General features: G+C 52.8%; 2 protein-coding genes across 2 annotated transcripts in view; both read right to left on the bottom strand.

Annotated features, from left to right (window-relative positions):
- On the bottom strand, positions 1-8,914 carry DACT3 (dishevelled binding antagonist of beta catenin 3). Its single transcript, XM_087422285.1, has 4 exons — positions 8,642-8,914; positions 3,494-3,590; positions 3,201-3,353; positions 1-2,262 (listed from the first exon to the last, which is right to left on the bottom strand). The coding sequence occupies exons 1-4, from the start codon at positions 8,888-8,890 to the stop codon at positions 866-868; spliced, it is 1,896 nt and encodes a 631-aa protein (XP_087278411.1). The 5' UTR covers positions 8,891-8,914; the 3' UTR covers positions 1-865.
- Positions 8,915-15,265: 6,351 nt separating this feature from the next.
- Positions 15,266-27,201, bottom strand: part of PRKD2 (protein kinase D2) — a 33,159-nt gene continuing 21,223 nt past the window's right edge. The window contains exons 15-19 of the mRNA XM_087421475.1: positions 26,338-26,499; positions 22,750-22,848; positions 18,910-19,177; positions 16,011-16,096; positions 15,266-15,676 (exon numbers count right to left, since the gene is read on the bottom strand). Coding sequence (XP_087277601.1) covers positions 15,479-15,676; positions 16,011-16,096; positions 18,910-19,177; positions 22,750-22,848; positions 26,338-26,499 — 813 coding nt within the window. The 3' untranslated portion in view covers positions 15,266-15,478. The remainder of the gene's footprint in view (positions 15,677-16,010; positions 16,097-18,909; positions 19,178-22,749; positions 22,849-26,337; positions 26,500-27,201) is intronic.

Here is a 27,201-nt window from a genome sequence, read left to right as displayed (position 1 = left end):
GTATGTCATTGTGCATTTATTTACAAAGAGGTTAGAGAAACACAGAGAATCTGGCCCCCCTGTGCGCCGGGGAGTCACCATCGTCATAATAAATACAGTAATTTAAAAAAAGAAAAAAAAATACTGGATTGGAACAGTTGAGGGTCATCCTGAGTTCCCCCACTCCCTCCCATGGGGTGGGGGGCACGAGATAGAAGCCATCTTCCTTCCCCTCTTCTACCTCCCAATCCACCATAATTGTCCAGGAATAGAGGTAAAAGAGTCTTTCTTTCCAGGTGTTACCAACTCCTACTTGACCCTCAAAACCCCAAAGTCAGTGCTCCTTCCCTTCCCAGGGCACTCTGCAGGCACCATCTGGGTCAGACACAGTCTCCAACCCGGGTGCCAAGGGGATATCCTAGGGGTCCAGGGACATGGAGGGGGGCACTTTGTGAATGAGAGGAGGGCCACATCTGAGCATGGGAAGGAGGAATAAGAGGGCTCAGCGAGAGAAGTGAAGGGGAACAAACAGACTAAGTGTCTAAACTAAAATGGGGAAATTCAAATTGAATTACCCCTTCTGCATACCATAGTACACCCATAGTACAGATGAGGAAAGTGAGCCCTAGAGAGAGGGAACTTTCTTGCCCACAGGCGGCAGAGCCAGCAAGCTGAACTGGGTCAGACAGGGCTCCTCCCCCATTCCTCCCTATGGTGGAGGGGGAGCCTTTTCAACCAAGGCTGCAGTGGACGCGGGCAGTGCGCGAGGGTCTTTGGAAGCAGAGAAAATGGTGGTCTTTGGAAGGGAGGTGTGGAAGGGCCAGTGATTGGGAGTGTGGCGGTGGTGCAGAGGCTATGAAGGGGGAGCCCACGCAGACCCCCAAACTCACACTGTCGTCATGACCTTGAGAGAACCCGAACGGAAACGCAGGATCTTTTTCTTGAGCGCGTGGGAAGCCTTGATCTTCACAAAGACTTTGGCGGGGCCCGCGGGCGCCCCTCCACCTGCACCCCCGCCTGGCCCGGGGGCCGCGGTGGCCGCCACCAGCTGCTGCGGCCACACGAGGCCCCCGCTGCCGTCCGAGTCGCTAGAGGCGGAGCTGAAGGCGGGCGACTCCCCCTCGCTGGCGCTCGACTCACTCTCCCCGTAGCCGCCGCCGACGGCTGTGGGCCCCCGGCGTCCGAGGGGCCCCAGGCGCCCGGCCGAGCACTCGGAGTCGCTGCCCGCGCAGCCGTAGAGCAGACGGCGCCGCGGGGCGCACGGGGACGGCCCGGGGCCCGGGGCGCGGGCCGCGGGGGCGCGGGGGCGGCCGCGGCGCCCGTCGGCAGCGTCGATCTCGGCGGTGGAGCGCCAGCGGCGGCAGGACCCCGCGGCCTGGGCCGCGAGCGTGGGCGCAGGGCCGCGGGGGGGCCTCGGCGGCCGCGGCTCCTCCCGTTCCGCAGTGGGGTACTTGGGGGGCCCCGGAGGAACGGCGGCGGCGGCGCGGCCCAGCAGGCTGGTCTCGGACTGGGAGCGCGCGGCCTTGCGAGCCCTCGGAGAGCCCCGGCGGCCCGAGGCCTCGGTCATGCGTCCGCGGCGGCCCGCGGCCCGGGGGCGCTCCCGGGGTGGGGACTGCTCCACGCTGCGGCCCCGGGTCAGCGGTGGCGCTTTGCGGCGCGCCGCGCGGCCGGGGAGGCCGCGGGTGGCGGCCTGCGCGCCGGGGATGTACTGCGCCTTCACCAGGCGGCCCTCGGCCGGGCTGTCGGGGGGCGAGGGCGCAGCGGGCGGCGCGGCCGGCTCCGGCGCCGCCTCCGACTCCCACGGCGAGGCCCAGCCGCGGCCCAAGGCGGCCGGGCTGGCGGAACGGCCCCCCGCGCGCTCCACCGGGGGCTCGGGCGCGGGCCGCGCGCCTCCGGGGGGCGGGGACGCGTCGGGCGGCCGCTGGCGCACGCTGTTCTGGCGCCGCGGGCCCCCGTCCGCGCCCCCGGGACTCGTCCGGGGCTGGCCCGCCCCCCGGCGGCGGCGCCTGCGCAGGAGCGCCGAGATGTAGCCGTCCAGGGGCCGCCCCGCGCCCGCTGCGTCCGGCGAGTCCGCGGGAGGGCGGGCGCAGGGCCGCGGGCTGCGCAGCGCCACGGCGTGCAGGGGGCTGGGCGTCAGGAAGGGCCCCGCGCGCGCCCGCCGCTCCGCCGAGGAGCAGGCCTCCGGGCCCGCCGAGCCCGCTGCCGTTGGGTAGGGCGCAGAGAAGGAGCGCGGCACGGCTGCCCGGGAGCCCACCGCTTCGGGAGCGCTGGGACTGGCGTCTCCTAGGGGAGGGAAGCAAAAAAAGGGAAGAGAGTGGAGAGGCCCTCAAAGCCCTTTCTCAGTGGGCCTAGGAGGGGCAGGTTGCCCCCATTCTCCCCTCCCATCAAAAACCCTGCTCTCATCCCTTCCCTCATATCAGGTTCATAATAAAATCGTCCTTGTGGCCTACAAGACCCTGCATGGTCTGTCCTGCCTCTGCTTCTCTGACGTCTATCCCTAACTCCTCTCCTCTATATTTATAGGTCTCCAGCCACGTGACCTCCTGGATGCACACCACACCAGTCACGCTCCAGCCTCAGGGCCTTTGCACTTGCTGGTCCAGCTGCCTGGACTGCTCTTCCCACAGGACATCTGTTTGGCCCACTCCCTCACTTACTTCAGGGCGCCACTCAAACGTCACAGCCTCTGTGAGGCCCTCCCTGGCCATATATTCTAAAATTGCAGTCCCCCCCCCAACTCAAAGGGACACACGCTAGTCCCCCTCCCTAATTTTCTTTTCAGCGTACGTGTAAACATCTAATGCCCTATGTATTTTACTTATTTATCTTGTATATTATCTGTTTCTCCCACTAGAATGTCGGCTACATGAGGACAAGGATTTTTTCGTCTCTGTATCCCTCACCCCAAGGATAGTGCTAGGGTGGCACAGAGTAGGTGCTCAGAAACTTACTTGTGTAAACGAATAACAGCAGTTTCTGTTTACTGAGTGGCCGCCATGTGCCAAGTCCAATGCCATAGGGCAGAGGCTCACTGAATACTCGAAATGAACAGATGGAGAAACAGAAGCCCAGAAAGAAGTGACAGGCTCAAAATCACAGGAAAAAGGAATGTCACAGCCAGAATTTGAATCCAGGTCGGTCTGACTCAGAAGCTTGTGCTCAAAACCATGCTTATACTGTCTATTCCCTGGCTCTCAGGGCCCCAGCCCCACCCACCTTACCTAGAGACTTGGGCCTCTCACTGGCATAGATGCCCCGGGGTTCTGAGGGACCCAGGCGTCCATAGGAGCCAGAGCCGGAGAAGCCACTGTCCCCACAGAAGGTTGAGGGTGGTGAGTCAGGACCTCCTGTGGAGCTGGGGTCTTCGTAGAAGCCTGGATGCCAGGGAGAAGGGGAGAGACCATCAGGAGGGCCTGGTGGGGAGACCCAGGGGGAGGGGGAGCCTGAGAGATAGGGGACGGTGGGAAAGATTGGGGTGTCCCAGGCAGACCCCGCTCCCTCCACCCGTGCTCACCAGAGCTGCGCCCGCTGTCCTGTTCCAGGCCCCCAGACTCCAGGCTCAGGTCTCCCAGCTGCTGCCCCAGGTCCCAGATGAGCCCGGGCAAGGCCTCCTGTGGGCGTGGGGAGAGCAGGATGGTCAGAAGGCCCCCAGTTCTCCACCGACTGGTCCCCTATTTTAGGAGCTCATGGGCAGTTTCATTTGGACAACGAGGCTCTGATTTTGAAAGGTAAAAGCAGGACCTGAGTCCCAGGATCCCCCTCGAGATCTCTGTCCCTCATCTCATTAGCAAGTCCTTCTGGCTGTCTAACTCCAGTCCTTCATGCTGCAGCCACCTCTTTCCCTCTTAGATGTGCTAAGCTTTGAAAGTCCCCATCCCTTCCCTCCTCCCTATCAGCTGTTCCCTCCATCTGTGCTCCTGACCCCTTAACCCCGATTAGAATGTCCCTCTTGGAGTCTAACTTCAGGTCTTCTTGCTGTAAGGGCAGTTCACTGCCAGAAGTTGGTGTCCAGAACCTGGCAGATTCCTTAGCCATTGGTCTGCCTTCTCCTAGTCCTTGCCCTTCCCTTCTCAGACACTCCCGTTTTCCCCCACTGCCCCTTATCTACCAGCAGAAAGTGCTTTCGCAAGTCTTCCTAAGTCCTTCCTGCTGCAGACTGACTCTTTCCCTCATGGATAAAATAAGCTGACCATGACTGATATAAGTCTTTGCTCCTCCCCTCAGAAAGAACCCCCCAAGCTTACTGGAAAGTGCTTCTGTGAGTCTAGCCTTAGTGGTACTGCAGCAACGAGCCCTAGCAGGTTCCTTTGTGCCAGGGACCACATCTTCCTCTTGCCCTTGTTCCACCCAGAAGCCCCCACTGTCTGCCCACCGCTCCTCATCCCCATAAGAAATTTCTGTTGAGTCTACCGTGGATCATTCTTGCTGCAGGAAAAGACCACTTCTTATCAGGAATGAATAAATGAAGGTGAAACTCTTTTAGGGGGGCGACAGTGACTGGGGGTGGGTGTAGGGGCTGAAACAACACAGATGGGGTCTCCAAGACGTTAGGACGTGATCCCGTTTTGGAAAAACGGGGCCAGAGCCAGGAAGAGTCTCAGATGGGTCTTCGAGAGGCCAGAGGTGGCGGCAGCCTCGGCTGGCTGACGGTTGACCCTCAGACAAAAGCGGCTTGTCTGGCGGGCGGGAGGGAGGGGAGGAGGGAGGAGGGAGGAGGGGCTGGGAGGGCAGGCGCCTAGCCCTGCCTATTTAGGGCAGAAAGACGGGCCGGCTCCTCTGCAGACACCCCCCACCCCCAGCTTCCGACTCCTGCGGCTGCTCTCCCGGGCCTCGGCCTCCCCCCTCTCCCCCACAACAGAAGCCCCCATCTGGGCTTGTTTATGGGAGGAAAGTCAACAAATCATTGAGCTTTGGGCTGCTGCCCTGGGGTGTACAGAGATGCTCAGGGTGGCGTCATCTTGGAGCAGAACTCAGGAAAGCAGCCGACTTGTGCAGCATCAGGGGTGGCTAAAAAAAAGTCACAGATGGCCTAGGTACCCCATGTCCTGTCCCCCACCGATGGCCCCCTTGCTCACTCTGCTCTAGCCACACTGGCCACGCGTGCTCCGATCTCGGTAGGATGCTTCCCCAGCATATCCTGGCTCACTCCCTTGCTTGATTCAGCTCTCTACTTCCCCGATCCCTTCTCTGAGCACTCTTTCCAAAATGCACCCCTGTCGTTCTGCACCCCTGTGCCCTTCTTCTTTTTCCTACATAGCAGTAATGACCTCTTGGCTTAAAACGATATATCAGGTTGACATCTGTTTATTGTCTCTCCCACTAGAATGTCAGCCCCGGGGGGTGGGGGAAGGGGGCAGAGATTTTTCTGTTTTGTTCTCTGCTGCGCCCCCCTCTCCGTGCCCAGAACAGTGCCTGGCACAAAGTAGGTGTTCAGGAATGTCTGATGAAGGAATGAATGTATACAGCAGAATACTATACAGCTGTTAACGTGGAACGAGGCGATTTCTATATAGAACCAACCAACACCAAGCTACAGCGTTGAGCGGAAAAAGAAACATGTATAAGCGTGAGTCGGAATTACCTGGAGGGTGTGTTAGAACCTAAATTTCCACCTTCAGAGCTTCTGATTCCAGCCTGGAGCCCAAGAATGTGCATTTCTAACAAGTTCCCGTGTGATGCTCCTGGTCCAGCGGGCTGCACTTTGAGAACCCCCGGCACAGTCTCTGGGACCTCACCCCAGAAACTGGAATTTGTAAAAAGCAAAGCAAAACTCTCCGTTTCTTGGAGTGTAAACTGTTTCTGGGAGTAGATGCACGGGCAAAGGTCTGGAGGGACTCACAGCAAGGTGACAATCAATGGTGGTGCTCTCAGGGGAAAGGGTCTGTTCGGGGGGCGGGGGGGTCAAGGGAGGGACGAGGGGACTGGATAGTAAAATGAAGTGTTTAAGGAGCCATTGCTCGGAGCCAAATTGCCAAGGTTCGAAGTCAGCTCTGCCACTTCCCAGCTGTGTGACCTTCAGCATGCTGCTTCACCTCCCTGGGCCTTGGTTGCCATATCTCCAACACGGGCGTCATCTGACTGCCTCTCTATGGGGTGGTTGTGAGGATTAAATGAGTTAGAACAGCAGTTCCTTTTAAGCACTTAATAAATGCTAGCTTTTCTTATTACATGAAAGCTGTGAATTTCTAACAAGGAAAATATAAAATCATGTTTTACTTGTGTAATTAAAAATAAACATAAAAGGATGGATTTTTTTTTTTTTTGGTAAGTTCTGCTGGTCTAATTTCAATTCTTCCACTGCAGGGAAGGCAGGAGTCAGGGGGCCAGAAAGGAGAGGCCTCCTCCCCCGAGCCTGGACCCCCCACACCCTCTCAGTCTACACCCTCCGCTATTTGTAAGTCTGACCTCATTCCTTCCAGCTGCAAAGGGATGAATCTTTAAAAGACCAGAAGGCCCTTGGCCTAAATCTGGCTCCCTGCCCGCGCACAGTGCCATGCCCCTCATCTGTTTTTTTGCAAGCGCTTCTGCCAGTGAGCCTGAGGCCGTCCAGTTCAGACAGGTTTCACATGAGTGTGGACAGGACCCCTCGAGACCCCTTTGCCCCAACTTTCCCAGACCTTTGTTCCTCCCCTCGCATGCCCCTAGTCTGTGTCCAATTCCCTTTATCTCTGTTAGGAAGTCCTTCTGCAAGTCTAACTTAAGTCCTTCTTGCTGAAAGGGAAACTTTTTCCTTGGTGGGAGAGAACAGGGCCCCCACCCCATCCAGGATTCTCGCCTCTCTTCTCTGGCATACCCCTGGTCTTTACCCGCATCCCCATCATTTCTGTTAGAAACTAATCAAGTCTGGCTTCCGTCTTTCTTGCTTCAAAGGGAGTAGTGTATTCCTGGGTGGGAGGCGGGAGGGGTAAGCATCATAAGAGGCTCAGAGATCAGAGGAGGCCCCTACCCCCTCTTCAGAAGGACCCAGGAACCCCCAGCACCAGAGGAGTTTATATTTAGCGCTTTTGCGCTCCTCCCTCCGTGCCGCTGTCTCCCTCCCGCTGCCTGCCACCGCCCCCTCCCTGACGCTGGGACGGAGTTTGCCTGGAGACTGTTGGGGGGAAGACGCCTCTCCACTACCACCTCCTGGGGAAGGGGAACTGAGGAATGGGCGGGGAGACAGAGGGGCAGAGAAGGGGGAAACTGAGGGCAGAAATTGGGAAGCTGAGGGGTAAAGAGAAGGGGAGACTGAGGCAGAGAGAGGGAGAGACTGAGGGACAGGGAGGAAGGACACAGCATGCCCATCCCCATGCCGTCTCCCTCTCCTCCTAGAGGTGGGAGGCGCGTCCCCAAGCCCAACCAGCTTGGGGGTCGGGGGGGGGGAGCTGGTGGAGGCCCCCACAATGCGTCTCTAACTTTGGGAGGGGGTGGGGCCTCCCACAGCTGTTTCTGTTTCCAGAGAAGAATGTGCAGGGTCCCACTCCCGGCCGGGGGAGGGGCTGGGCGTGCAGCCCCGGAGTCTGGCTTCAGTCCCCCTCCCCACTCCGCATCTGGGGAGGGGGCAGTCGGGGTCAGCGGCAGGGAGAGCCCCCTCCCCCGCCACCTCGGCTCAGGTTTCCCCAAACGGGAAGCTCTGACCACACACAGGCTTGGGGATGGGATCTGCAAGCGGGAGTCAGGGTCTGGGGCCTGGCGGACTGGGGGGAGGGGAAGAGAGAGATGGAGACAGGGACGTGGGACGTCGGAAGAGAGAGGGGTGCAGAAATACAAGAAGGGAAGACCAGAGAGACAGAGATAGAGAGACAGAGATAGAGAGACAGGGTTAAGAAAGAGAAGCACACAGAAAGTCACAGAGCTGTGGTGGTAGGGAGCGAGGGTGCGAGAAACCCAGGAGGAGGTCGGGAGAATCAAGGAATGACAGAGAGAGGGAGAGAGGGATGGTGCTCCTTAAGTCATTCCGGAGACCTCTGCCTCGTCTTCCACCATTCGAGCACCCAGGGAGTCCAGTAGTCAGATCCCGTGCTCCCTCTACCTGCCTCCTCTTGGCTGGGACCAGGTAGGAAAGAAGAGATCGTGTCACCAGAGGGTCAAAAGCCCTGTGAGATCCTTAGAGACTGTGAGCTTCCTCTCAACGGTGATCCCTCCCTCAAAAGGCCCTAAGATCCCCTCCCCCCACCCCGCCCCCTCCAGAGATCTCCAAGCACACCAGGACTTGAGGAAGATGGAACCCTGGTAGCAGGGGGCCCGGAGGGGGGCATGCTTAGATCTTGGCTGTGTGACCTTGGGTGAGTCGCTTGCCTTCTCTAAGCCTCAGTTTCTTTCTCTGTGAAACGGGGACTATCACCCCTTGTCTCCCAAGATGCAAGACAACGCCTGCCAAATACTCGGCGCCGGGCTTAACACATACTTGGCGCCCAGAAGGATTTTCTTTGGGGAAGGGTTGTAGGGGATGGGGCCTGTGCATCTCACGAGGCTGCAGCAAAGGCGATGCGGTCCCCTTTCCCAGTTTGGGGGCGGGGAGGCCAGATCCCTCCCGCTGCCCAGACTCCGGGGTCTCCAGCCCCACCCCCTGTCCTTTCCCCCTCTTCCCTCCCCCACTGGGACGGGTGTCTGAGCATCCAACCGAGACAGACAGACAGACACAGACGGGGGCGGAGGGATGGACGGACAGGCGACCCCTCACCAGCTGCTCCTCCAGGGCCGCTGCAGCCCGCCGCGCCGCCGCCGCATCTTCGTCCTCGTCGGCGTCCTCCTCGTCCTCGGCCTCGGCGCCCCCCACTCCGGGCTGGGCCAGCCGCAGCGCCTGCTGCACGCGGTACTCCTGCCTCTCCCGGAGCCAGTGCAACTCGCAGAGCCCGGCCAGGCTGCCCTCCAGCCAGCCCCGCAGCCGGCCCCGCTCGGGGCTCACCGGGAACGAGAAGGCCCGGATCATGGCTGCGGCCCCCCGCCCCAGCCCGGCCGGGCCCCGCGGCCACCCCTCTGCCGGTCCCACCTCCCCGCCCCAACAGCCCGCCTGCCCGCCCGCCCGCCCGCTGGCCCGGCTGTCACCGTCTCATCTGCATAGGCGCCCGCCCATTGGGCCGCCCCTCCGCGCCTTATCTGCATGGCCACGCCCCCGGAGACAGAGCAACAGTCGCCTATTGGCGAGTACCCTCTCTCAAGAAGATGCTCGGCTGTGCGCCCGCTGCCCACAACGCGGCGCATGCTCGTAGCTGCCTACTCGCTCCGCTCTGGGCGGCTTCGCCACGCCCTCTCCATTCGCCTGCCTTTGGGCCGTGGCCACGCCCCCCACAGTGGAAACAAGCCCGCCCTTGCCCCAACGTCATTGGCCCGTGCCTATTCGGTCCCGCAGCTGGTTCCGCCCCCTTGCGGGCGAACTCCGGCTACCATTGGACTGTCCACGGGGAGCGGAAGGGGTGAGCCATAAATAGAGAATGGGTCCACGTGACCGCTTGGCAGCTGCGGTTCTCCCCCCATCCTTCACGACCCTCGCTTCTGAGGCTGCGCAGGGGGCGGAAGGGGTTAGAGTAGAGCCCTGATTTTGCCTCCTCTTCCACGAAGTCTTCCCAGCACTCAGCTGTAAAACTGGAGGTCCAAGCCAGCTAAGACCGACATCCTCCTATAAAATTATGCTTCTGAGCGGGGCCAGCTTCACGGGCGTGCAACCGGCTTAGCAGGACCCCGCACTTGGTTTAATGATCTGCTGTTACTGTCTTGAAATTCTTATATTTTGAACAAGGGGCCCCACATTTTCATTTTGCACTGGGTCCCACAAATTCTGTAGCCAGTTTTGCTTCTAAGAGTATAAGATCGGTTACATCCCAAATTCTGGAATTATAAGACCCTGGATGGAAGATTCTGTGATTCGACCAGAACGGAATCTAAGCGTCTTTTGTCTCCCAGATGCTGCGAGGCTTGGCGCTCACCATTCTAGATTCCAGGGGCCTTTGTTTTACGTTCTAAGAGGCTTTGTTCTCAGCCTTCTAAGATGCTCTGTTCTCAACGTTCTGTGGTCCTAAGAGTCTGAGCCTGCCATTCGTTTCCAAGGTTCCCTCCTCCCTCCCCTGGCTCCGCGAGCAGAGCTGGCGCCCCCTCAGGCGGCCAGCCTGTGTCACTACGCCGAGTGTGCGTCCCTACAACCTCCAAGGAGCTCCAATCTAGCTCCTTCTTCATCTAGCTCCAAGATTCATACCCATTTCTCAGACAGATCTTGACTCTCTAAAAGCCAGGGCCCAGAACATCATGTGAGAACCTCCCTATTTTATGACCTCCTGTGCACCAGGCGACCTTCTGGTCATAAGCTGGAGAGGCAATGGCAGTGATGGAGCAAAGACTCTGGAACCAGACTGCCTGGGGGTGAGCCCCAGCTCTACCCCTTTCCAGCTGGGTGACCTTGGGAAACTTGCTTAACCTCTCTGTGCCTCAATTTTCTCGTCTGTATAAGGGGTGTCATAATACTGCCTGCCTCATAGAGTTGTTATGAGGGTTAAATGAGATATTTGTCAAGTGCTTGGAGCAGTGTCTTCCGTGTATAAAAAGCCAAAAAAGGTCCGAAAAATAAGCAAAAAATAATGTAGTGAATCCCAAGGAGAAAAAGGAGTCCAGACTTTAGTAGACACGAACTTTATACAACCTCCCTCTTGTTTCAGACAGACCTGCACTATCCTTAAATGGCCTTAATTTTCCAACAATGGGGAGATGATGGGACGGATGCTAGGGGAATCCGGAGAGCTCGCTCTCAAACAAGATTTTCTTAGTAGTTAGTGTCGGGGGTGATGTCAGGATTGGTTTGTCATCCCTGTTGTTTGTGCAAAGCCAGTTGGACCATTTGCTGTGTAAAATTTTGGATCTGGAGCTGGTTTAGGGTTCTGATCACCAGGCATTTGAAGATGAATATTCCTAGGAAGATAAATAAAAAGAGAACTATCAATGGTTGAATAAGGGTGTAAAACCAAGATTTGAGGCCAGAGGGCAGCCAGTTGAGAGGGTTCCAAGAAGGAGGTGAAAAGAGATCCTTAGTCGGTGGAGTCAGAACAGTGGTAGCAATTCTGCAGATTTCCCTGTTGGTTTCTTGATGTTCTTATTCACGGTGGTGATGTCTGAAGAGTTCCTGGGAATGAGCGGGCTGCAGTTGCTCCCAACACAGCACACGAGTCCCTCCCCTGGAAGCCCCTAGCCTGGGTACAGAAGCTGCCCAAATATGGTGAGAGGCCATATTAAATCCCTGGATTTACTCCCAAGCATTTGGCTTCTTGTTCCTTTAGATCCTAATGAAAAAAGAGATCACAGTCATCCTGGATCTTCTGTCTGTGGGTGCTCTTCAGCTGCCACAGGACTTGGCAGATCTCTTACATCTGTGAGGAGCTGGGGGCTTGAGAGGAGAAAGAGTGCAGCTGATGGATAGGGTGAAGGAGACTTGCAACTCTGATTGGCAGGATAACCGGAACCAGTTTGGCTGGTAGATAGATACCAGTCTGTGAAACCTCCACGAGTAAAGAAAGTCTGCATCACTGGGGGCAATTCAAGACTCATAAAAATAATTGTCTTATTTATTTGAGCTGTCAGAAAACAAATGATGATTAAAAGTGGTAAACCAAGGAGAAGATACGGGCCCTGGACTGGGACCGTGAGATGAGTCACAAGAGGAGTGAAGCCACTGATCCTAAGACAAATTGTCAGCGGCATTGGTAGACTCGGGATGGGTAATATTTTGGTAGCCAGAACCCCCGAGTGAGTTCAGTGAGGAGGTGGTTCCCGCCATTAGGGTTGTTACGGTGTCATTCGCCGCATAGAAGGTCCAGTGATTACAGAGACTGAGGCCCACGAAGGGGCTGTTAGAGAAGTCGGGAAGAAGCACATAACTCCTGATTCATCCCTAGTAAGGATCAGAGGAGGTTCCTGTGACAATCAGCAGTGAGTTGGGAGGGATCTTTGAGGGGGGTATGTGGGACAATGCTCAATCCATGTGCAAAGATCCAATTTCCAAATCAGGTCACATTCTGCAGTACTGGAGGATAAGACTTCAACATGTCTTTTTTGGGGGGGGACACAATTCAACCCATAACAGAAACTCTTAGCCCAGAAACTGTTGGACTTGCGTTAGTCTTGGGTAAAGATGAAATTAATGATGGGATAAATGCTTTCTGCGGATTCAGTTTTACCTTCAGGTGCAAGGTCATGTCCTAAATAGTGTACTTGTGACTTACAGAGTTGTCATTTGTCCCTAGATACCTTGTGTCCCTATAAGCAAGAGGTTGGGGGAGATATTGAGCGTCAGCAAGTGAGCTATTGAAATGAAGCGAGCAGACGAGAAGCTCATCCATATAGTGGATTCGAGAGAAATTGCAGACGAAAACTTAATCCCTCCAATGAACATTCAGAGTCCCAGAAAAGTCAGGCTTCAGTGACCCCTGGAGGCATAACCGTCCCTGTGTATTGTTGACTTTCCCAGGTGAAAGCAAAAAGGGATTGTAAGCGGGGATGTAGAGGAATGTGACAGAAAGCAGAGGAGGTGTGAAGACAGTTGAGTGGGCGGTGTTGAAGGTACAGATGGAGGCCAGGGCGGTGTTTGGATTGGGAGCTCACGAGAACCTATTTGATTTACGGCCTACAGGTCTTGGACTAGCCGGCATCCCCATGGTAACATTGGGGTTCTTGACGGACAAGATGGGAGTGTGGCAGGGGCTGGAGCAGGCATTAGGAGGCTCTGAGTGAGGCCTGGAGGCCTCTGGTGTCAGATCCTGTGTTTCAGGAGGAACATGAAAGGATCTGTTTCCACTTTAAGAGGTTCAGGCTCCGAGATGCACCCTCTGTTGAGTTGGAGGCCCAAAGAGAAGCAGGAATGTGGGTCAACATATCTTGACCATGTGGGCCTGAGGGAGAGGCTGATGGGTTTTTTGGGGGGAGGGTGAGGAAGGTTAGTGGACCATCTTAGATGGATAGGAGCAGTCAGGGACCATAAAAAATAGGCTCTCTTGTAAATGTGAAATCTTAACGTTCCAGATTGATAGAATAGCCCTTCTGAAAATATTTACTGGAGTAGTTTGAGTAAGAAACTGTGCGGGGTAGGAAGGGACCTAACGAAACGGAGAGTGTCTTAGACAAGCGTAAGCCGTGTGGCACATTATGCCATTTCATCATGATCATTGCTGTGAACTGAGGGAGGGCGAGGGGGGGGACTGTGAGATATTTGTAGGGGAGGGTGTGGCTCCTGTGTGTACTGAAAAGGCTGCCCATTCATGGGGATAGTCATCTCCCCCTGTGGGTTGAGGGGTATTTATGAGCACAGAGGAGAAAGTCTGCCAGAAGGGAATCACTGGGGAGACTAAATCTCACACTTGAATTCCTTTTTGTGTTTTAAAATCCAGTGTCGAATACTACTCGGCCATAAAAAAAAAGATGAAATCTTGCCATTTGTGACAACATGGATGGACCTTGAGGGTATTAAAAAAAATAAACCAGACAGAGAAAGCCAAATACTATATGATTTCACTCATATGTGGAAGATAAAACACCACCACCGCCAAACACACAGATAACAGAGAACAGACTGGTGGTTACCAGAGGGGAAGGGGGTTGCAGGAGGGCAAAATGGGTAAAGGGGCATATTTCTAGGGTGACGGATGAAAACTTGACTTTTAGTGGTGACCATGATGTAGTCTACACAGAAGTCGAAAATAATGAAATACACCTGAAATTTACATGTTATAAACCAATGTGACCTCAATAAAAAATTTTTTAAAAAGTCCACTGGCCCTTTTCTTTACAGTACCCCCAAGTGTCTCTATAAAGATTAGGTGTCGGGGTATCCAATGGCCCTGATAGGATGGATTTTTTTTTTAACCTCTAATTGTTTAAGTTGTGGGACCTTAAATTGCACTGTGTGGATTTGGTTTTATCTGCCATGGCGTCCCAAATGATGTTGAGCTAGCTCATGGGGCTCTGTAACTGAGGCATGCGGCCAGTTAACATTATGTTTTTGATCGTGTCTCTAATTTCTGGTCTCAGGTTGTTAATAAAATTAGTGGCCAAGATAGAAACAGTATGATTGTCAAGGATCGGGCCTGAGGAGTCTTTCCATACGTTTCCTAGTCTGGGTCTGCCATTGGAGACGGATTCAAACCTCTGTCGTCTACACTCATGGATCTTAGACCAATCAGTTTTGAAGGGAGAGGCACTCATGATGGACTCTAAGAGACATCCCCCAAGAGGAGAGCTCAGATTTTGCCTCGGAGGTGTTCTGGCTCGTTTGGAGATCTTCATTGATGGAGGCTCATTTAGCGTTTTCAAATCAAAGAGCTGCAGCTCCGGAACCAACCAGCAGGTGAACTCGTTGCTATAAATGGGGAAGTCCCAGACAGTAAGTGGCTGATACTGGCCTAAATTGGCTGCTAAATATTGCCCTGTTTTTACGGGGCTCAGGAAAGTCTTTAACTATGGCGTCTAAGTCTACGCATGACCAAGGTTTAAAGAGAACTTGTCCAGATGTGTGCTTGGATGGCCCCCGTCAGCTGTGGGGCCAAAAGTCTGGGTGACAACGGGAAGCTAGGGAGCTGGAGGGCAGGGATGGAAGGTGCAGAGAGGTTCTCTCTGCCTACAACCCCAGGGCCAAGATGAAACTTAATAAGTCAGCTCAGAAGAGCCGCCCTCATAGACCCCCAGGATCCCTCTAGGCTGCCCCACCCTCCTGGGCTCCCCCAGCCCAGCCCTGCCCACTCTGGGTCATCACTGTCCGGAAACAGGGCTGTCTCCCCACTGGATGCTGAACCCCCTGACGGCGGGACCTGGGCTGTCTCGGTCACCAGTGTCCCCAGCATCACCCAGCAGTGTGACAAATGGATGAACCAGTGAATGAGCATGTTCAGTATGTAGAGAGGTCATCACATCAATTTAAAAGAAAATACTAAATATTGTGTATCAGGTTTCTACTATGGGCCGACTTGTGCTAACTGCATTATTAATAGTTGTGAGTAGTACTAACACCACCAAATAAGAGATGAATCAAACAAGCCATAAGATTACTTGATTTTCCCTACACCCCCACTGCTCGTCATATTCCTTCCATGTTTCCTCCATTTCCAACTCTTCCCCACCTACTTCTACCTCCATACCTTCCCTGCTTCTAGTCTTCCCTCCTGGCAGGCAGTGCTCCCTCTCTCTATTTTCCACCCCAGTTAGTCCTCCTCCCCCTTCAGTCCCCTCTTCCCTACCTGTCCCGTCCTCCCTCCATCCGCCTCCTTTTCAGGTAATCCTCCTTCCCGGTGAACTCGCTCTCGGTGAACGAGACTAATGATACGAGAATGCAGTGTGGCCAGAGACCGAGGCCGTGGGGCCTGAGATGAGTCCACTTTAATTGTTGGGGAATTAACTTTGGAAATAACTCCCCCAATGCCCGCAGCCCATGCTCCGCCCCCGGGGCGTGTCCCATCCAGTTTGGGCAGGAAGAGCTTCCCCTGGAACAGTTCATCGCTGGGATGGTGCGCAGGGCGGGAGGCCAGCACGGGGGCGGCGGCACGGGGCCTCAGAGGACGCTGATGCGCTCGGCCAGGCCCTGCATCTCGTGGTCCTGCGGCGGGAGGGCCCCCCCGAGCTCCCCGTCGGTGGGCAGTGGGTGCTCTGCCACGAACTGCTCCCAGCGCGCGTCGTCACTCTCGTGCGTGATGTACCGCTCGCCCATCTTCCCCTCCAGCTCTCGGAGGTCCAGCCACGTCTGGTACTCCTGGGTCCGGGACAACACAGGTTAGCTTGGGGACTGCACGGAGGGCGGCCAAGGGCAGCTGCAGCTGCGCCCCCACGTTACGGGCCCTGTCAGTGAAAGGCCGGGTACCAAGGAGGGTGAAGCCACGCCCTTCCCAACCTGCGCAGCCAATAGAGATTTAGCTCCACCCCCTCCTACTGCCCAGCCAATGGGAGGCTCAGCCAGATCCAGGACACCGTACCAACATCCTTCACTACCTGCGCGGCCAATAAGAGATCTAGTTCCACCCCTTCCTCCACCCCAGCCACTGGGCCAGCCCCGCCCCTTCACTCTCAAGCCCCGCCCCCTGCATCACCTGTAACCAGGAATGGCTGAGAGACTTGTCCACGCTGTAGCGCTTGCGCATCTTCACCTGCAGCAGGTTGTTGATGAGGTCGATGGCTGCGCGGGAAGGAGACAGCTTAAGTCTTGCGGGGTGAGGGCCGCCCCTCCTCCAACAGGCCACCCCAGCCTACCTTCCTGCCATCCAGGCCTTCCCTCTGCACTGGCCCTGGTGGCTCTGAAGCCTCACCTGCACCAATCACTCACCCACCAATTTCCTCATAAAACTACAAATTTGTCTCCTTCTCCCCCCCACACATGGCACACATACTAGCTCTTACATCTCTTCAAGTCGCTACCTCAGTTTTCCCATTCCTATGTCACCTTCATAAGTTTTGTCACACACGGGCACATACAGGTACACCTCTACTATTCTTCACTTAGTTTTGTTTGTTTGTTTGTTTGTTTATGCTGAGGAAGATTCCTCCTGAGCTAACATCTGTCACCAAGCTTCCTCTTTTTGTATGTGAGCCGCCACCACAGCATAGCCACTGACAGACAAGTGGTGTAGGTCCACAGCCGGGAACCAAACCCAGGCCACCGAAGCAGAGCGCATTGAACTTAACCACTAGGCCACCAGGGCTGGCCCAGTATTTTTCTTTAAGCCAAATCACTTATCCAGGATTACTGTGATGTGGAGAAAGCAAGTTGAAAAACATCATGTATTATATGCTGTCATCTGTGTAAAAAGGGGAAACAAGAGAATATATGTCCACATATTTGCTTGCATATATATGAGTCGTAATAGTCATTGCCTTTGGGAAGGATGCCAGACAAAGAGTGAGAGAGAATTTTCACTGTAGACCCCTTTGTATATTTAAAAATTTGAACCATGTGCATAACCTATGCAAAAATCGATACAATTTCATTTTAAATCAATTGACTTTTTTTTTTTTTTTTTTTTGTGAGGAGATCAGCCCTGTGCTAACATCTGCCAGTCCTCCTCTTTTTGCTGAGGAAGACTGGTCCTGGCTAACATCCGAGCCCATCTTCCTCCACTTTATATCGGACACCGCCACAGCATGGCTTGCCAGGCAGTCCGTCGGTGCGCACCCGGGATCCGAACCGGCGAACCCCGGGCCACCACAGCAGAGCGAGCACACTTAACTGCTTGTGCCACTGGCTGGCCCCCAATTGACTTTTTTTTTTCAATTCACTTTTTAAGGTGAAAATGAATTTATATAAAAGGGAAATTTTACATCATTCTGGTCGAGGGAAATCCAAAGATCACTTGCCATGTTCACAAAAAAAAAAAAAGAAAGAAAACAATGTTAGATGGTAGTGAGTCACGGATTTCCTGAAGAAGGCCTAGAGACTGAGGGCTGTTCTTTATGAAAAGGAGGATTAGCAAGTGGCAGGCATTCAAGACAAGCCAGCACTTGTCTGAGGCTCTCTCCTTGATCAGAAACCCTGAGGGACAAGGCCTCACTGTGTGGACCTTCTGAGTACAGGCCTTGTCCACACAGGCGCTCTGCTCTGGTCAACACCCACAGGCTCCCTCACACACGTCCATCCACACTCAAATTCACTCACGCACACTTCGTTCACTTTTACTGAGGCACTTCTGAGCAGGTCCCCAAAGACAACCCTGAGATCTCCAGAATTACTCCAGGACTCAAGTCAATCCACATTCTCATGGCTCATTGCTCACCTATCTTAGACACGCCACCAATACCTTTTCCTGCACTGCATAATGTCGCCCCCCTCCCTGCCCACTCCATGAGGTCACACCCTCTAGGGCCGTTGCCCCTCCAATTCTTCAGAGACCACTCAACAACCTTCTCCTCACATGATCCCTTCTGTCCAACTCATCCCAGTATTCCCAGAACCTAGGATAGTCAGGACCAGGCACATACTGGGCACTCAACATGTACCTGTTGAATAAATTGTTATGAATAAGTGATCATCTTCTTAACCTCCCTCTCATACTCTCGCTGTCTTCCTGAGCTCCTGGCTACAGGACCTGCCCTGTGTTCTAACTTCTTCACAGCTTCTTGATACACCCCCACATCTTAGCCCTGCCCTGGGTCCATCCTCACGCCTAGCTCCGCCCCAGAGCTGTGGGCCTGAGGACTTAATTTTCCTAGGATCTTTCCCCAGGCGGCAGGCACGTCACAAGCCCAGTGCCACTCCCTGGCCACGACGCCAAAGCCCGTATATGCAGAGATCCCAAGGTCCGCCTCGGTCCGGGCTTCCCTCTCCTTGCAGTGCCCCCACCCCCGTTTCTCCCCACCACCAGCAACCAGGTTCCAGGTGTGACTCTGGTCTCAGGGCCCGTCTTTTCCTGGACAGCTTCCGAAACCCTCCACGGCCCTGCCTCTCTTCTAGCCCCATGCCCCTAAACCAGCCCCCTCCGTCACTGGACGGGCCCTGAGGCCCAGGTCCGCCCCAGCACCCGGCATATTAACCAAGCCCTTGTTCCTCAACCCTGCCCAATGGCGCCACCGCTCTGGCAGGGCTAACCCGTTCGAGGTCATAACCCCAAAGACTCCAGGCCCCAGGCAACGCCTTGAGAGGATCGGCCCCTTCTTCTGGCCACCCCAGCCTGGCTTCCTCAGGTCCAGGCCCTCTCCAGGTCTGGCCCTAGACAGACCAAGCCTCACTCAGCCCCCAAAGTGCCACCCAAGGGTCTGTCTTAGCACTTCTGGGGCACTTCGTCTCCAATCCACATAATCTGGTCTAGGCCTGAATCCCGTGTAGTTCCACACACGCCGGAGTCCCTGCCCTAAGGTTCTAGGTCCCAGCGCATCACTGTTTAAATGACCAACTCCGCGCCCACGCCCACACCAGACTCCGCCCTCCCTTCGAAGCCCCGCCCACTCCACCTGCGGCCACGCCCCTCGCCACGCCCACAGGATCCCAGCCCCGCACACCTCCCGCCGAGATACGGCTCCACGGGCAGGCCGGGTACATGAAGGCGGCGTTCTGGATCTGGTCGTTGATGTCCTCGTCCTCGTTGAAGGGGAACGTGCCGCTGAGGCTGACGTACATGATCACGCCCACCGACCACATGTCCAGCGAGCGGTTGTAGCCCTGGTTGAGCAGCACCTCGGGCGCCAGGTAGGCCGGCGTGCCCACCACCGAGCGCCGGAACGACTTCTCGCCGATGATGCGCGCGAAGCCGAAGTCACACAGCTTCACCTGCCCAAGGCAAGGGTGGAGGGTCGGAAGGGATGTTGAGGCTTTGAGGCCGCATTCCCCCACCCACCGTGTTCCAGGGAAAATCCAATGCTGGTTCTAGTCCAGGCTTCTCCACTCACTCGGGCACGTGACTTCCTCTCTGTGCCTCAGTTTCCTCATCTGTACGAGGAGGATCAAAACAGCGCCCATCTCAAGGGGTGGTCATGAGGATTACATGAGTTAATCCATTTAAAGCTCACAGGACAATATAGGCCCTGCATGCAGTGAGCGCTTAATAAATGCTACCTGCCCCTATACTCTGCCACATGGAACAGGTCTCTTAACCACCTTGCGCCTCTGTTTCCTCCTTTGCACAACAGAGATCCTACAAGTCCCACCCTTAAAGGGTGGTTGTATGGATGGAAAGAGTAAATACACGTGAAGTGTGAGGAGCAGAATCCGGCACAGAGCGAGCCTCGGTGATCTCAGGGGAGGGACCTGACTTCTCCTAGCGCCAGTTTTGTCATCTGCACCGGGGATGTTAATAGCAGCGTCCTCTCTGGCTTCCCTGGGGATTAAATGGGACAGGTGTGTAAACTGCTGACGGTGGTATCAAGCACACAGTAACAGGTGTGTGCCTACCTCTCCCTTGTTGGTGGAGGGATTCTAGGGTCATGGACGGGATTTGGAGCCAGCAAGACCTAGATTCTATGGGCCCTAGCAGTCCATAGGCAGCACCACCACTGCCCAAAACCCTTCTCTGGCTCACTATTGCTCTCTGGATAGAGTCCAAAATCCTGGAAGCCCCAAGCTTTGCCCTCAAAACCAAGCACACCCCAACCCGTGACCCAAACCTCAACGTGACAGCCATACCACCGTATCGTAAGGTCCTTTTCCTTTTCCACAGAACTTATAGATCCTTTCTTTTTCTAAGATCCACCCTTTTCTACAGACCTTACAATGGAATATATTATTCCTGACACATGCTACAACATAAATGAACCTTGAAAACATCAACTAAATGAAGGAGCCTGTCACAAAGGACCACATATTATATTATTGTATATTCCATTTATATGAAATGTCCAGAATAGGCAAATCCACAGACAGAAAGTAGATTGGTGGTTGGGGGTGGGGGGGAAGGTGGGATTGGAGGATGGTGGCTAAGGAGTATTCTTTTGAGGGTGATGAAAATGATTCACCCTCAAAATTCACTAAAATTGATTGGTGGTGGTTGCACAACTGTGAATACACTAAAAGCCACTGAATTGTATACTTTTTTTTAAATTTTATTTATTTATTTTTTTCCCCCAAAGCCCCAGTAGATAATTGTATGTCATAGATGCACATCCTTCTAGTTGCTGTACGTGGGACGTGGCCTCAGCATGGCCGGGGAAGCGGTGCATCGGTGCGGGCCCAGGATCCGAACCCGGGCCGCCAGCAGCGGAGCGTGCACACTTAACCGCTAAACCACAGGGCTGGCCCTGAACTGTATACTTGAAATGCTTGAATTGTATAGTATGTGAATTATATCTCAATAAAGCTGTTAAAAAAACAAAAGTACAGATCTTCCCACCACAGGACCTTTGCACAGGCTATTTCTCCTGTCTAGAACACTTGTCCATCCCGAAAAACTGACTCCTACTCTTTCTTCAGAGAGGTTTTCCCTGACCCTCCAACTGGGCTATACATCTTCTGGTTATGTCAGCTCACAGAACCAAGTTACAGAATTCACCACAGATATAATGACATTTTTGTGACAATTTGATCAACATTTGCTCTTCTCTCTATGATCTGCACTGTCCAATATAGTGGCCACATGTGGCTACTCAGCACTTGAAATGTGGCAAGTGCATCTGAGGCACTGACTTCTTATTCTATTTAATTTTAATTAATTTACATTTAAAATCTGATATTTGATCCAGTATTGGGAAACTTTTAAATATGTTTGGAACAACTTGGGTATGTCAATCTACTGTTCCAACTGTTAATTTTATGAAATCTAAATACAAATTAAGTCTTTCTGAGGAAAATTTAACATCTGAAATGAGATATGCTGTAAGTGCAAAACACACAACAGATTTTGAAGACTTTGGATGAAAAGAATATTTCATTAGGGGCCGGCCCGGTGGTGCAAGCGGTTAAGTGCGCACGCTCTGCTTCAGCGGCCTGGGGTTCGCAGGTTCGGATCCTGGGCACACACCGATGCACCGCTTGTCAAGCCATGCTGTGGTGGTGTCCCATATAAAGTAGAGGAAGATGGGCATGGATGTTAGCCCAGGGCCAGTCTTCCTCAGCAAAAAGCGGAGGATTGGCAGATGTTAGCTCAGGGCCGATCTTCCTCACCAAAAAAAAAAAAAAAAAAAAAAGAATATTTCATTAATAATTTTTATGTTGATTACATGTTGAAATGCTAACATTTGGATATACTGGGATAAAGTAGTATTATTAAAATTAATTTCACCAGTTTCTTTTTACTTTTTTTAATGTGGTTACTAGAAAATGTGAAATTACAGATATGGATCATATTATATTTCTAGTAGATATGACTGTTCTGAATCAGGGTTTCTCAAGCTCGGCACTATGAACATTTAAGGCAAGATAATCCTTTGTTATGGGGCTGCCCTGGGCACTGTAGGATTACAGGATGTTTAGCAACATCCCTTGAGGCCAGTAGCAACCGTCCCCGCCCCCCCCACAGCTGTGACAGCCAAAAATGTCTCCAACATTATCAGACGTCCCGTGGGGGGCACGATCATCCCCAGCTGAAAACCACTGCTATAGATGGATATTCCCGGGCACAGAGATGGGAATGTCTTTGCTGACCACAGTTCTTAACACCCTAACACGGGGCCTGGCACATAGTTGGCACACAATAATTTTTAGTTGACTAAAAATTACTTAGTTTTGAAATGAAATGAACAAAATGATCGGAAAAGAGATAATAAAGCAAAAACTTCACAGGGAGGCGGAAGGGCTATAGGAGAACCTGCCACTAAAGGCCCTTAGACATAGCAGGCGCTCAATACATCAGAGCTGTTCTCATCATCACCCCTGCCCCCAAGGGGGTTCTCAGTGCCCAGTCAGGCTCGTCAAAACTGTTTTCCTAACAGACCCACAGAAGAAATGACCAGATGTCCCCCGGTATTTGTTCTCCGCTTCTCCCTTTAATAAACATCCTGAAATTGACCGGGCCACATGGTCACCCAGAAGAGACTACATTTCCCAGGCTCCTTTGCAGCCGGCCATGATCATGTGATCGCGTTCCGGCCAATAGGATGTGACGAGAAGATATGTGCAACTTCCCAGTACTGCTTTAGGGAAGGAAAGGGGTGTGTCCATTTCCTCTACCTTATTTCTTTCTTCCTTCCCCCTCCTATCATCTTTCACAAGGTGGGGGCCACCGTGGACCATGAAGACCAGGTAACTCCACAGAGAGGCCAGGACACCAAGGCAGCAGGAGCTGTGGTCCCCAACCCCATGGAACTGCTTTTTCAGCCCCAGAATGCCTACGCTGGGCTCCACAAGTGAGAAACAAGCCTTTATCTTGATTACAACTGGACTTCCTAAAATCAGGAGGGAACATAACTGACCTGAGGAAACGGGTCGGCTGATGCCAGCAACACGTTTTCTGGTTTCAAGTCACAGTGGACAATGTTCTTGAAATGCAGGTGTCTCAAAGCCACCAGGATCTGAGGGTGGAGATGGGGTAAGATGGGGTAAGAAATGTAGAAACATGCCTGCCCCAGATTCCGCCTTCAGCAGCCAGCTCCCCAAACCCCATCCATGCCCCTTCCTGCACCCCTAAAGATGCCCCCCGGGGCCAGGGGGCACGTTGGGGCACCAAAGAAGAATCTCAGAACCCCAGAACCATTTACACCTGAGATAGGAGCTGGACACATAATTCTAGAAAGGCTGAACTGAAACAGTGGGGTTAGGAAGATCCTGAGACCCTCTGGCATGCGGTAAGCCCCCAATAAAAAAGAGCTATTAGTAAAGCAGTGGCTTTCAAGGAGGTACTATTGTGTGGCTCAATTTTTTTTTAATTATTTTTCATTTTTTAAAAAATCGTAATACAAAACAACACAGGCAATACCTATAGGACACGTGTTATCTATCAAATGTAATACTCTTAAGAGGCGGGGGGGGGGCCGGCCCCGTGGCTTGGTGGTTAAGTGAGCGCGCTCCGCTGCTGGCGACCCGAGTTCGGATCCCGGGCTCCCACCGGCACGCTGCTTCTCCGGCCATGCTGAGGCCGCGTCCCACATACAGCAACTAGAAGGATGTGCAGCTATGACATACAACTATCTACTGGGGCTTTGGGGGAAAAAATAAATAAATAAAATCTTTAAAAAAAAAAAAAAAAAAAAAGAGGCGGGGGGATTCTACAGCCAGCCTTCCCCGGTGGAAAACTTGGCCCTCCACTTACTACCTTGTGGCCTTGGGCAAGTCTCTTTACCTGTCTGGGTCTCAGTTTTCTCGTCTGTAATATGGGGGTAGTAACAGTACCCATCCTCGTGGGTTGCTGTGAAGTTTAAATGAGTTGATGCATATAAAATGCTTAGGACAGTGTCTGGCAGAGAGCAAGCACTATATGTCTGCTATTATTATTGTTGTTGTTACTGGTTATCTTTGTGATGGCCTGTTGGCGAACGTATTTTTGTGCCTGTTTCAAAGAAAGCTTCTCCTGCTGTATCTGTTCAGGATGGCAAGGTGAGCTGATTTAAAAAAAAAAAAAAAAAAAACTGATACCACTTCTACCCACTTATCTGTGGGAACCATGATTCTTCTTGATTCTGTGTAACCCAAACAAAATCCCGAATACACTGGAAGAACAGAGTGATGTAAGCACGAAGTTGTAATCTATATCCTAGAACTTAAACATTTGTACTTTTCCTCATTGTTTTCGCTGCCATGACTTTTGAGCACGAAAATGCTATTTGAAAGCCACTGTTGAGGTCCAACCTCCTCATTCTACAGACGGGGAAACCGAGATCCAAAAGTGTACGTGTACATCTTCTCCAGATTTCCTGTTTGTTGATTCCCCGCCCCTAGTTAATGTGGGGAATAAGGAAAGCAGATTGGAAGCTAGACAGACCCAGGTTCGAATCTCTGCCAGACCACTACCTCGCTGTGTGACTCCGAGCGAGACACAGGAACCTCCCTCCACCTCAGTTTCCTCATCTGTAAGATGGGGTTATAGGAATACCTACCTCAAGGGGTGGCTGTGAGGCCTAAACAAGCTCATGAGGTAAAGGGCTTAGTACAGGACACAGGGTAGGGCAGGCAAGGGCCAGAGAGCAGAAATCTGCAGAGAGAGAAAGAAAGCAGGCAGAAAGAGAGGAAGAGATGGAAGACCAGAAAGAAAGAGAATCTGCCTCAGTTGCTGAAGGCAGGCAGTTCCCTGTCCCCCCTGAAGTCTAGATGAGCCAGAAACCCTTAATGGGTTTCTGTCCTCACCCCGCAAGCCAGCCTGACAAAGGCCCACAGCTTGGGAGAGCAAGGGTGCTGGGCCTGATCAAGGAAGCACAGCACAGGGGACTTTGCAACCAACAGAGTCAGGTGAGGGACCAGCCAGATGGGAAGGCCTTTCTGGGAAGGCTGTGAAACCCAGAAGCCACAGAAGGCAACATTTAACATTGTAAAAGTGAAACTCTATGGCAAATAAAAGCCATGAATGAAATGAAGAAATAAATACTGGATAAAAGAATTGAACAACACAAACGGCAAAGATCCAATGTCCTTCATATACAAAGAGCTCTTACAATTCAATAAGAATAATCCAATTGAAAAATGGGCAAAGAGTTCATAAAGCACAGGCTGAGAAACATATGAAAATATACTCAACCTCATCCATAATTTTTAAACTGCCAAACGAAGACACATTAAGTATCATTTTTCTTCTTATAAGATTGGCAATAATTTTATCCAGTGTTAGTAAGGAGTGAGAAAGTAGGCACCCCCAAACTCTGTTGGTGAGAGCGAAGATTGAAGGGGATTTGAGAGAATAACTGGGCAACATATTTAAAAGAATTTAAAGCACATTGCCCTGGACTCAGGAGTATACTATTTGAAATGTATTCTATTGAAATTCCCCCACCAGCCCAATGATGTCTGTAGATGGACATTCACAGGATGTTGTCTGTGACGGTGGAAAAGTGAAAACAACCTACATGCTCAGCAGTTGGGGAATTTGGTGATATCCATCATGGGGATACAATTCAGAAAAAGAGGCATTTCTGCTAACTATGTATTGAAATAGAACAGTCTTCCAGAAGAGAGTAAGAGGCAGAACACACAGTGTTATAGAAGATGTGAAACCAATCAAAATACACACACGCACACAGAACAAACACAGAAAGTCTGTTTGGATATAACACAAATTAGTTTAACATTACTAGTTAAAAGCACAGATCTTAAGTTCAGATCCCACCAGCTGTGTGACCCCGGGCAAGTTACTTAAAGTCTCTGAGCCTCGGTTTCTTCAATTCTAAAATGACAGTGATAATGGCCGCTACCACATAGGTTGTTATGAAGAGTAAATGAGTTAAAACAGTGCCTGCTACACAGTCAGTGCTCAATCAAGACTGGTGACCACATTACTATCATCATCATTATTAGCATCCCCCATCCCTGCCCCGCCCACCTTGGGTGATCACTGTCCAGGGCTGGCTGTCTTGGTCACCGCTGTGTCCCCAGCACTGCCCAGCACGGGGCCCAGCAAGTGTCTGTTGAACCATCTAATAAATGAACGAATGGGCTCCCACAGAAAGGCTTCCCTCTCCTTCCCATTTTCTACATGAATAAAGTCACGCCCAGGGAGCCTGACTCGTTATATAAAATAATAAGTAGTATAAAATAATAATCACTTAATGTTTTTATAATAACTATTACTATTACAACTATTATTTTTTTAATTATCCTATTATTTTTCTATTATTACCACTCTATTATTATTACACTATCTGTCCTATTATTACTCTATTATTTTAAATTATCACTCTATTATTTTTTCTATTATTATGATTATTACTCTATTGTTATGTTTTCTATTATTGCTATTATGACTCCCTCCCAGTGTCTGCCTGACCTTCTGGGCACGCGGGGCCTCTCGGAGGGGACGCCTGCCGCAGGGCAGGTGGGGAGCGGGGTGGGGGGAGGGGGGCGGTGGGCGGGCGCACCTGGGTGATGAGGAACTTGGTGAGGCGCTCGGGCAGCCGGCCCTTCTCGCTCGAGAGGATCATCTCCAACATGTCCCCGTGCAGCTTCTCCATCACCACAAACACCTTCTCGGGCGTCTCGAACATGCATTCCAGGTTCACGATCCCCGGGTGCCGCAGGCTCTGGGGCGGGGTGGGGGGGGGCGGTCAGGGCCCAGGTCCCCGACGAACTTGGGACCCCAGAGGGGAAGCCATGGGAGCAGGTAGATGACAGACAAGAAGAAGGATGTCCCTGGAGGGTCGGCACGTTCTTCCCTGGGGTGGCACTGGGTGAGGGGAAGGGGCGTCCCACAGGGCCAGACAGAACCACCTCCCCTGCTCCACCAGGTGTCCAGAAGGATCTTTACATCCTGAAATTCTGGTGCAGGCCCAGCGTTGTGGGAAGGAGGGAGGGAGAGCATAGAGAAATGGGAAGGAGCTTTGTACATCTGTATCCTTTAAATCCGTGCCCTCTTTCTTCCCCCAGCCCTGGCCTGGCTGAACCCCATCTCTCCCCCAGGTCCCCACCCAGCCTCCTCCCTGGGCCCCAGGCTCCAGTCCCACCCCCTTTCCACCCACCCTCCAATGGCAGCCCAAGGGGTCTTTCTAAAGTATACACCTGACTCTGTCCCTTCCTTGCTCAAAATCCTTCCATGGCTCCCTAGTACCCTCAGGAGAAAGCCCACAGGTCCTGGCCTCACCTCCCACCACCTCCCTACACATATACCATCTAGTAACCTTGAACTCCTTCAAGTTCCAGAAGACTTCATGTTCCCTCTCACCTCCGGACCTTTGCACAGCCTGGTCCCTCTGCTCAGAACACCATCACCACCCCTTCAGTCTCAA

This window comes from Ceratotherium simum, chromosome 33, assembly GCF_057802395.1.
Source record: "Ceratotherium simum simum isolate JZ-2026a chromosome 33, ASM5780239v1, whole genome shotgun sequence".
NCBI lineage: Eukaryota > Metazoa > Chordata > Mammalia > Perissodactyla > Rhinocerotidae > Ceratotherium > Ceratotherium simum.
Note: the sequence above shows the minus strand (reverse complement) of the source record. Positions and strands in the feature narration are given on the sequence as shown.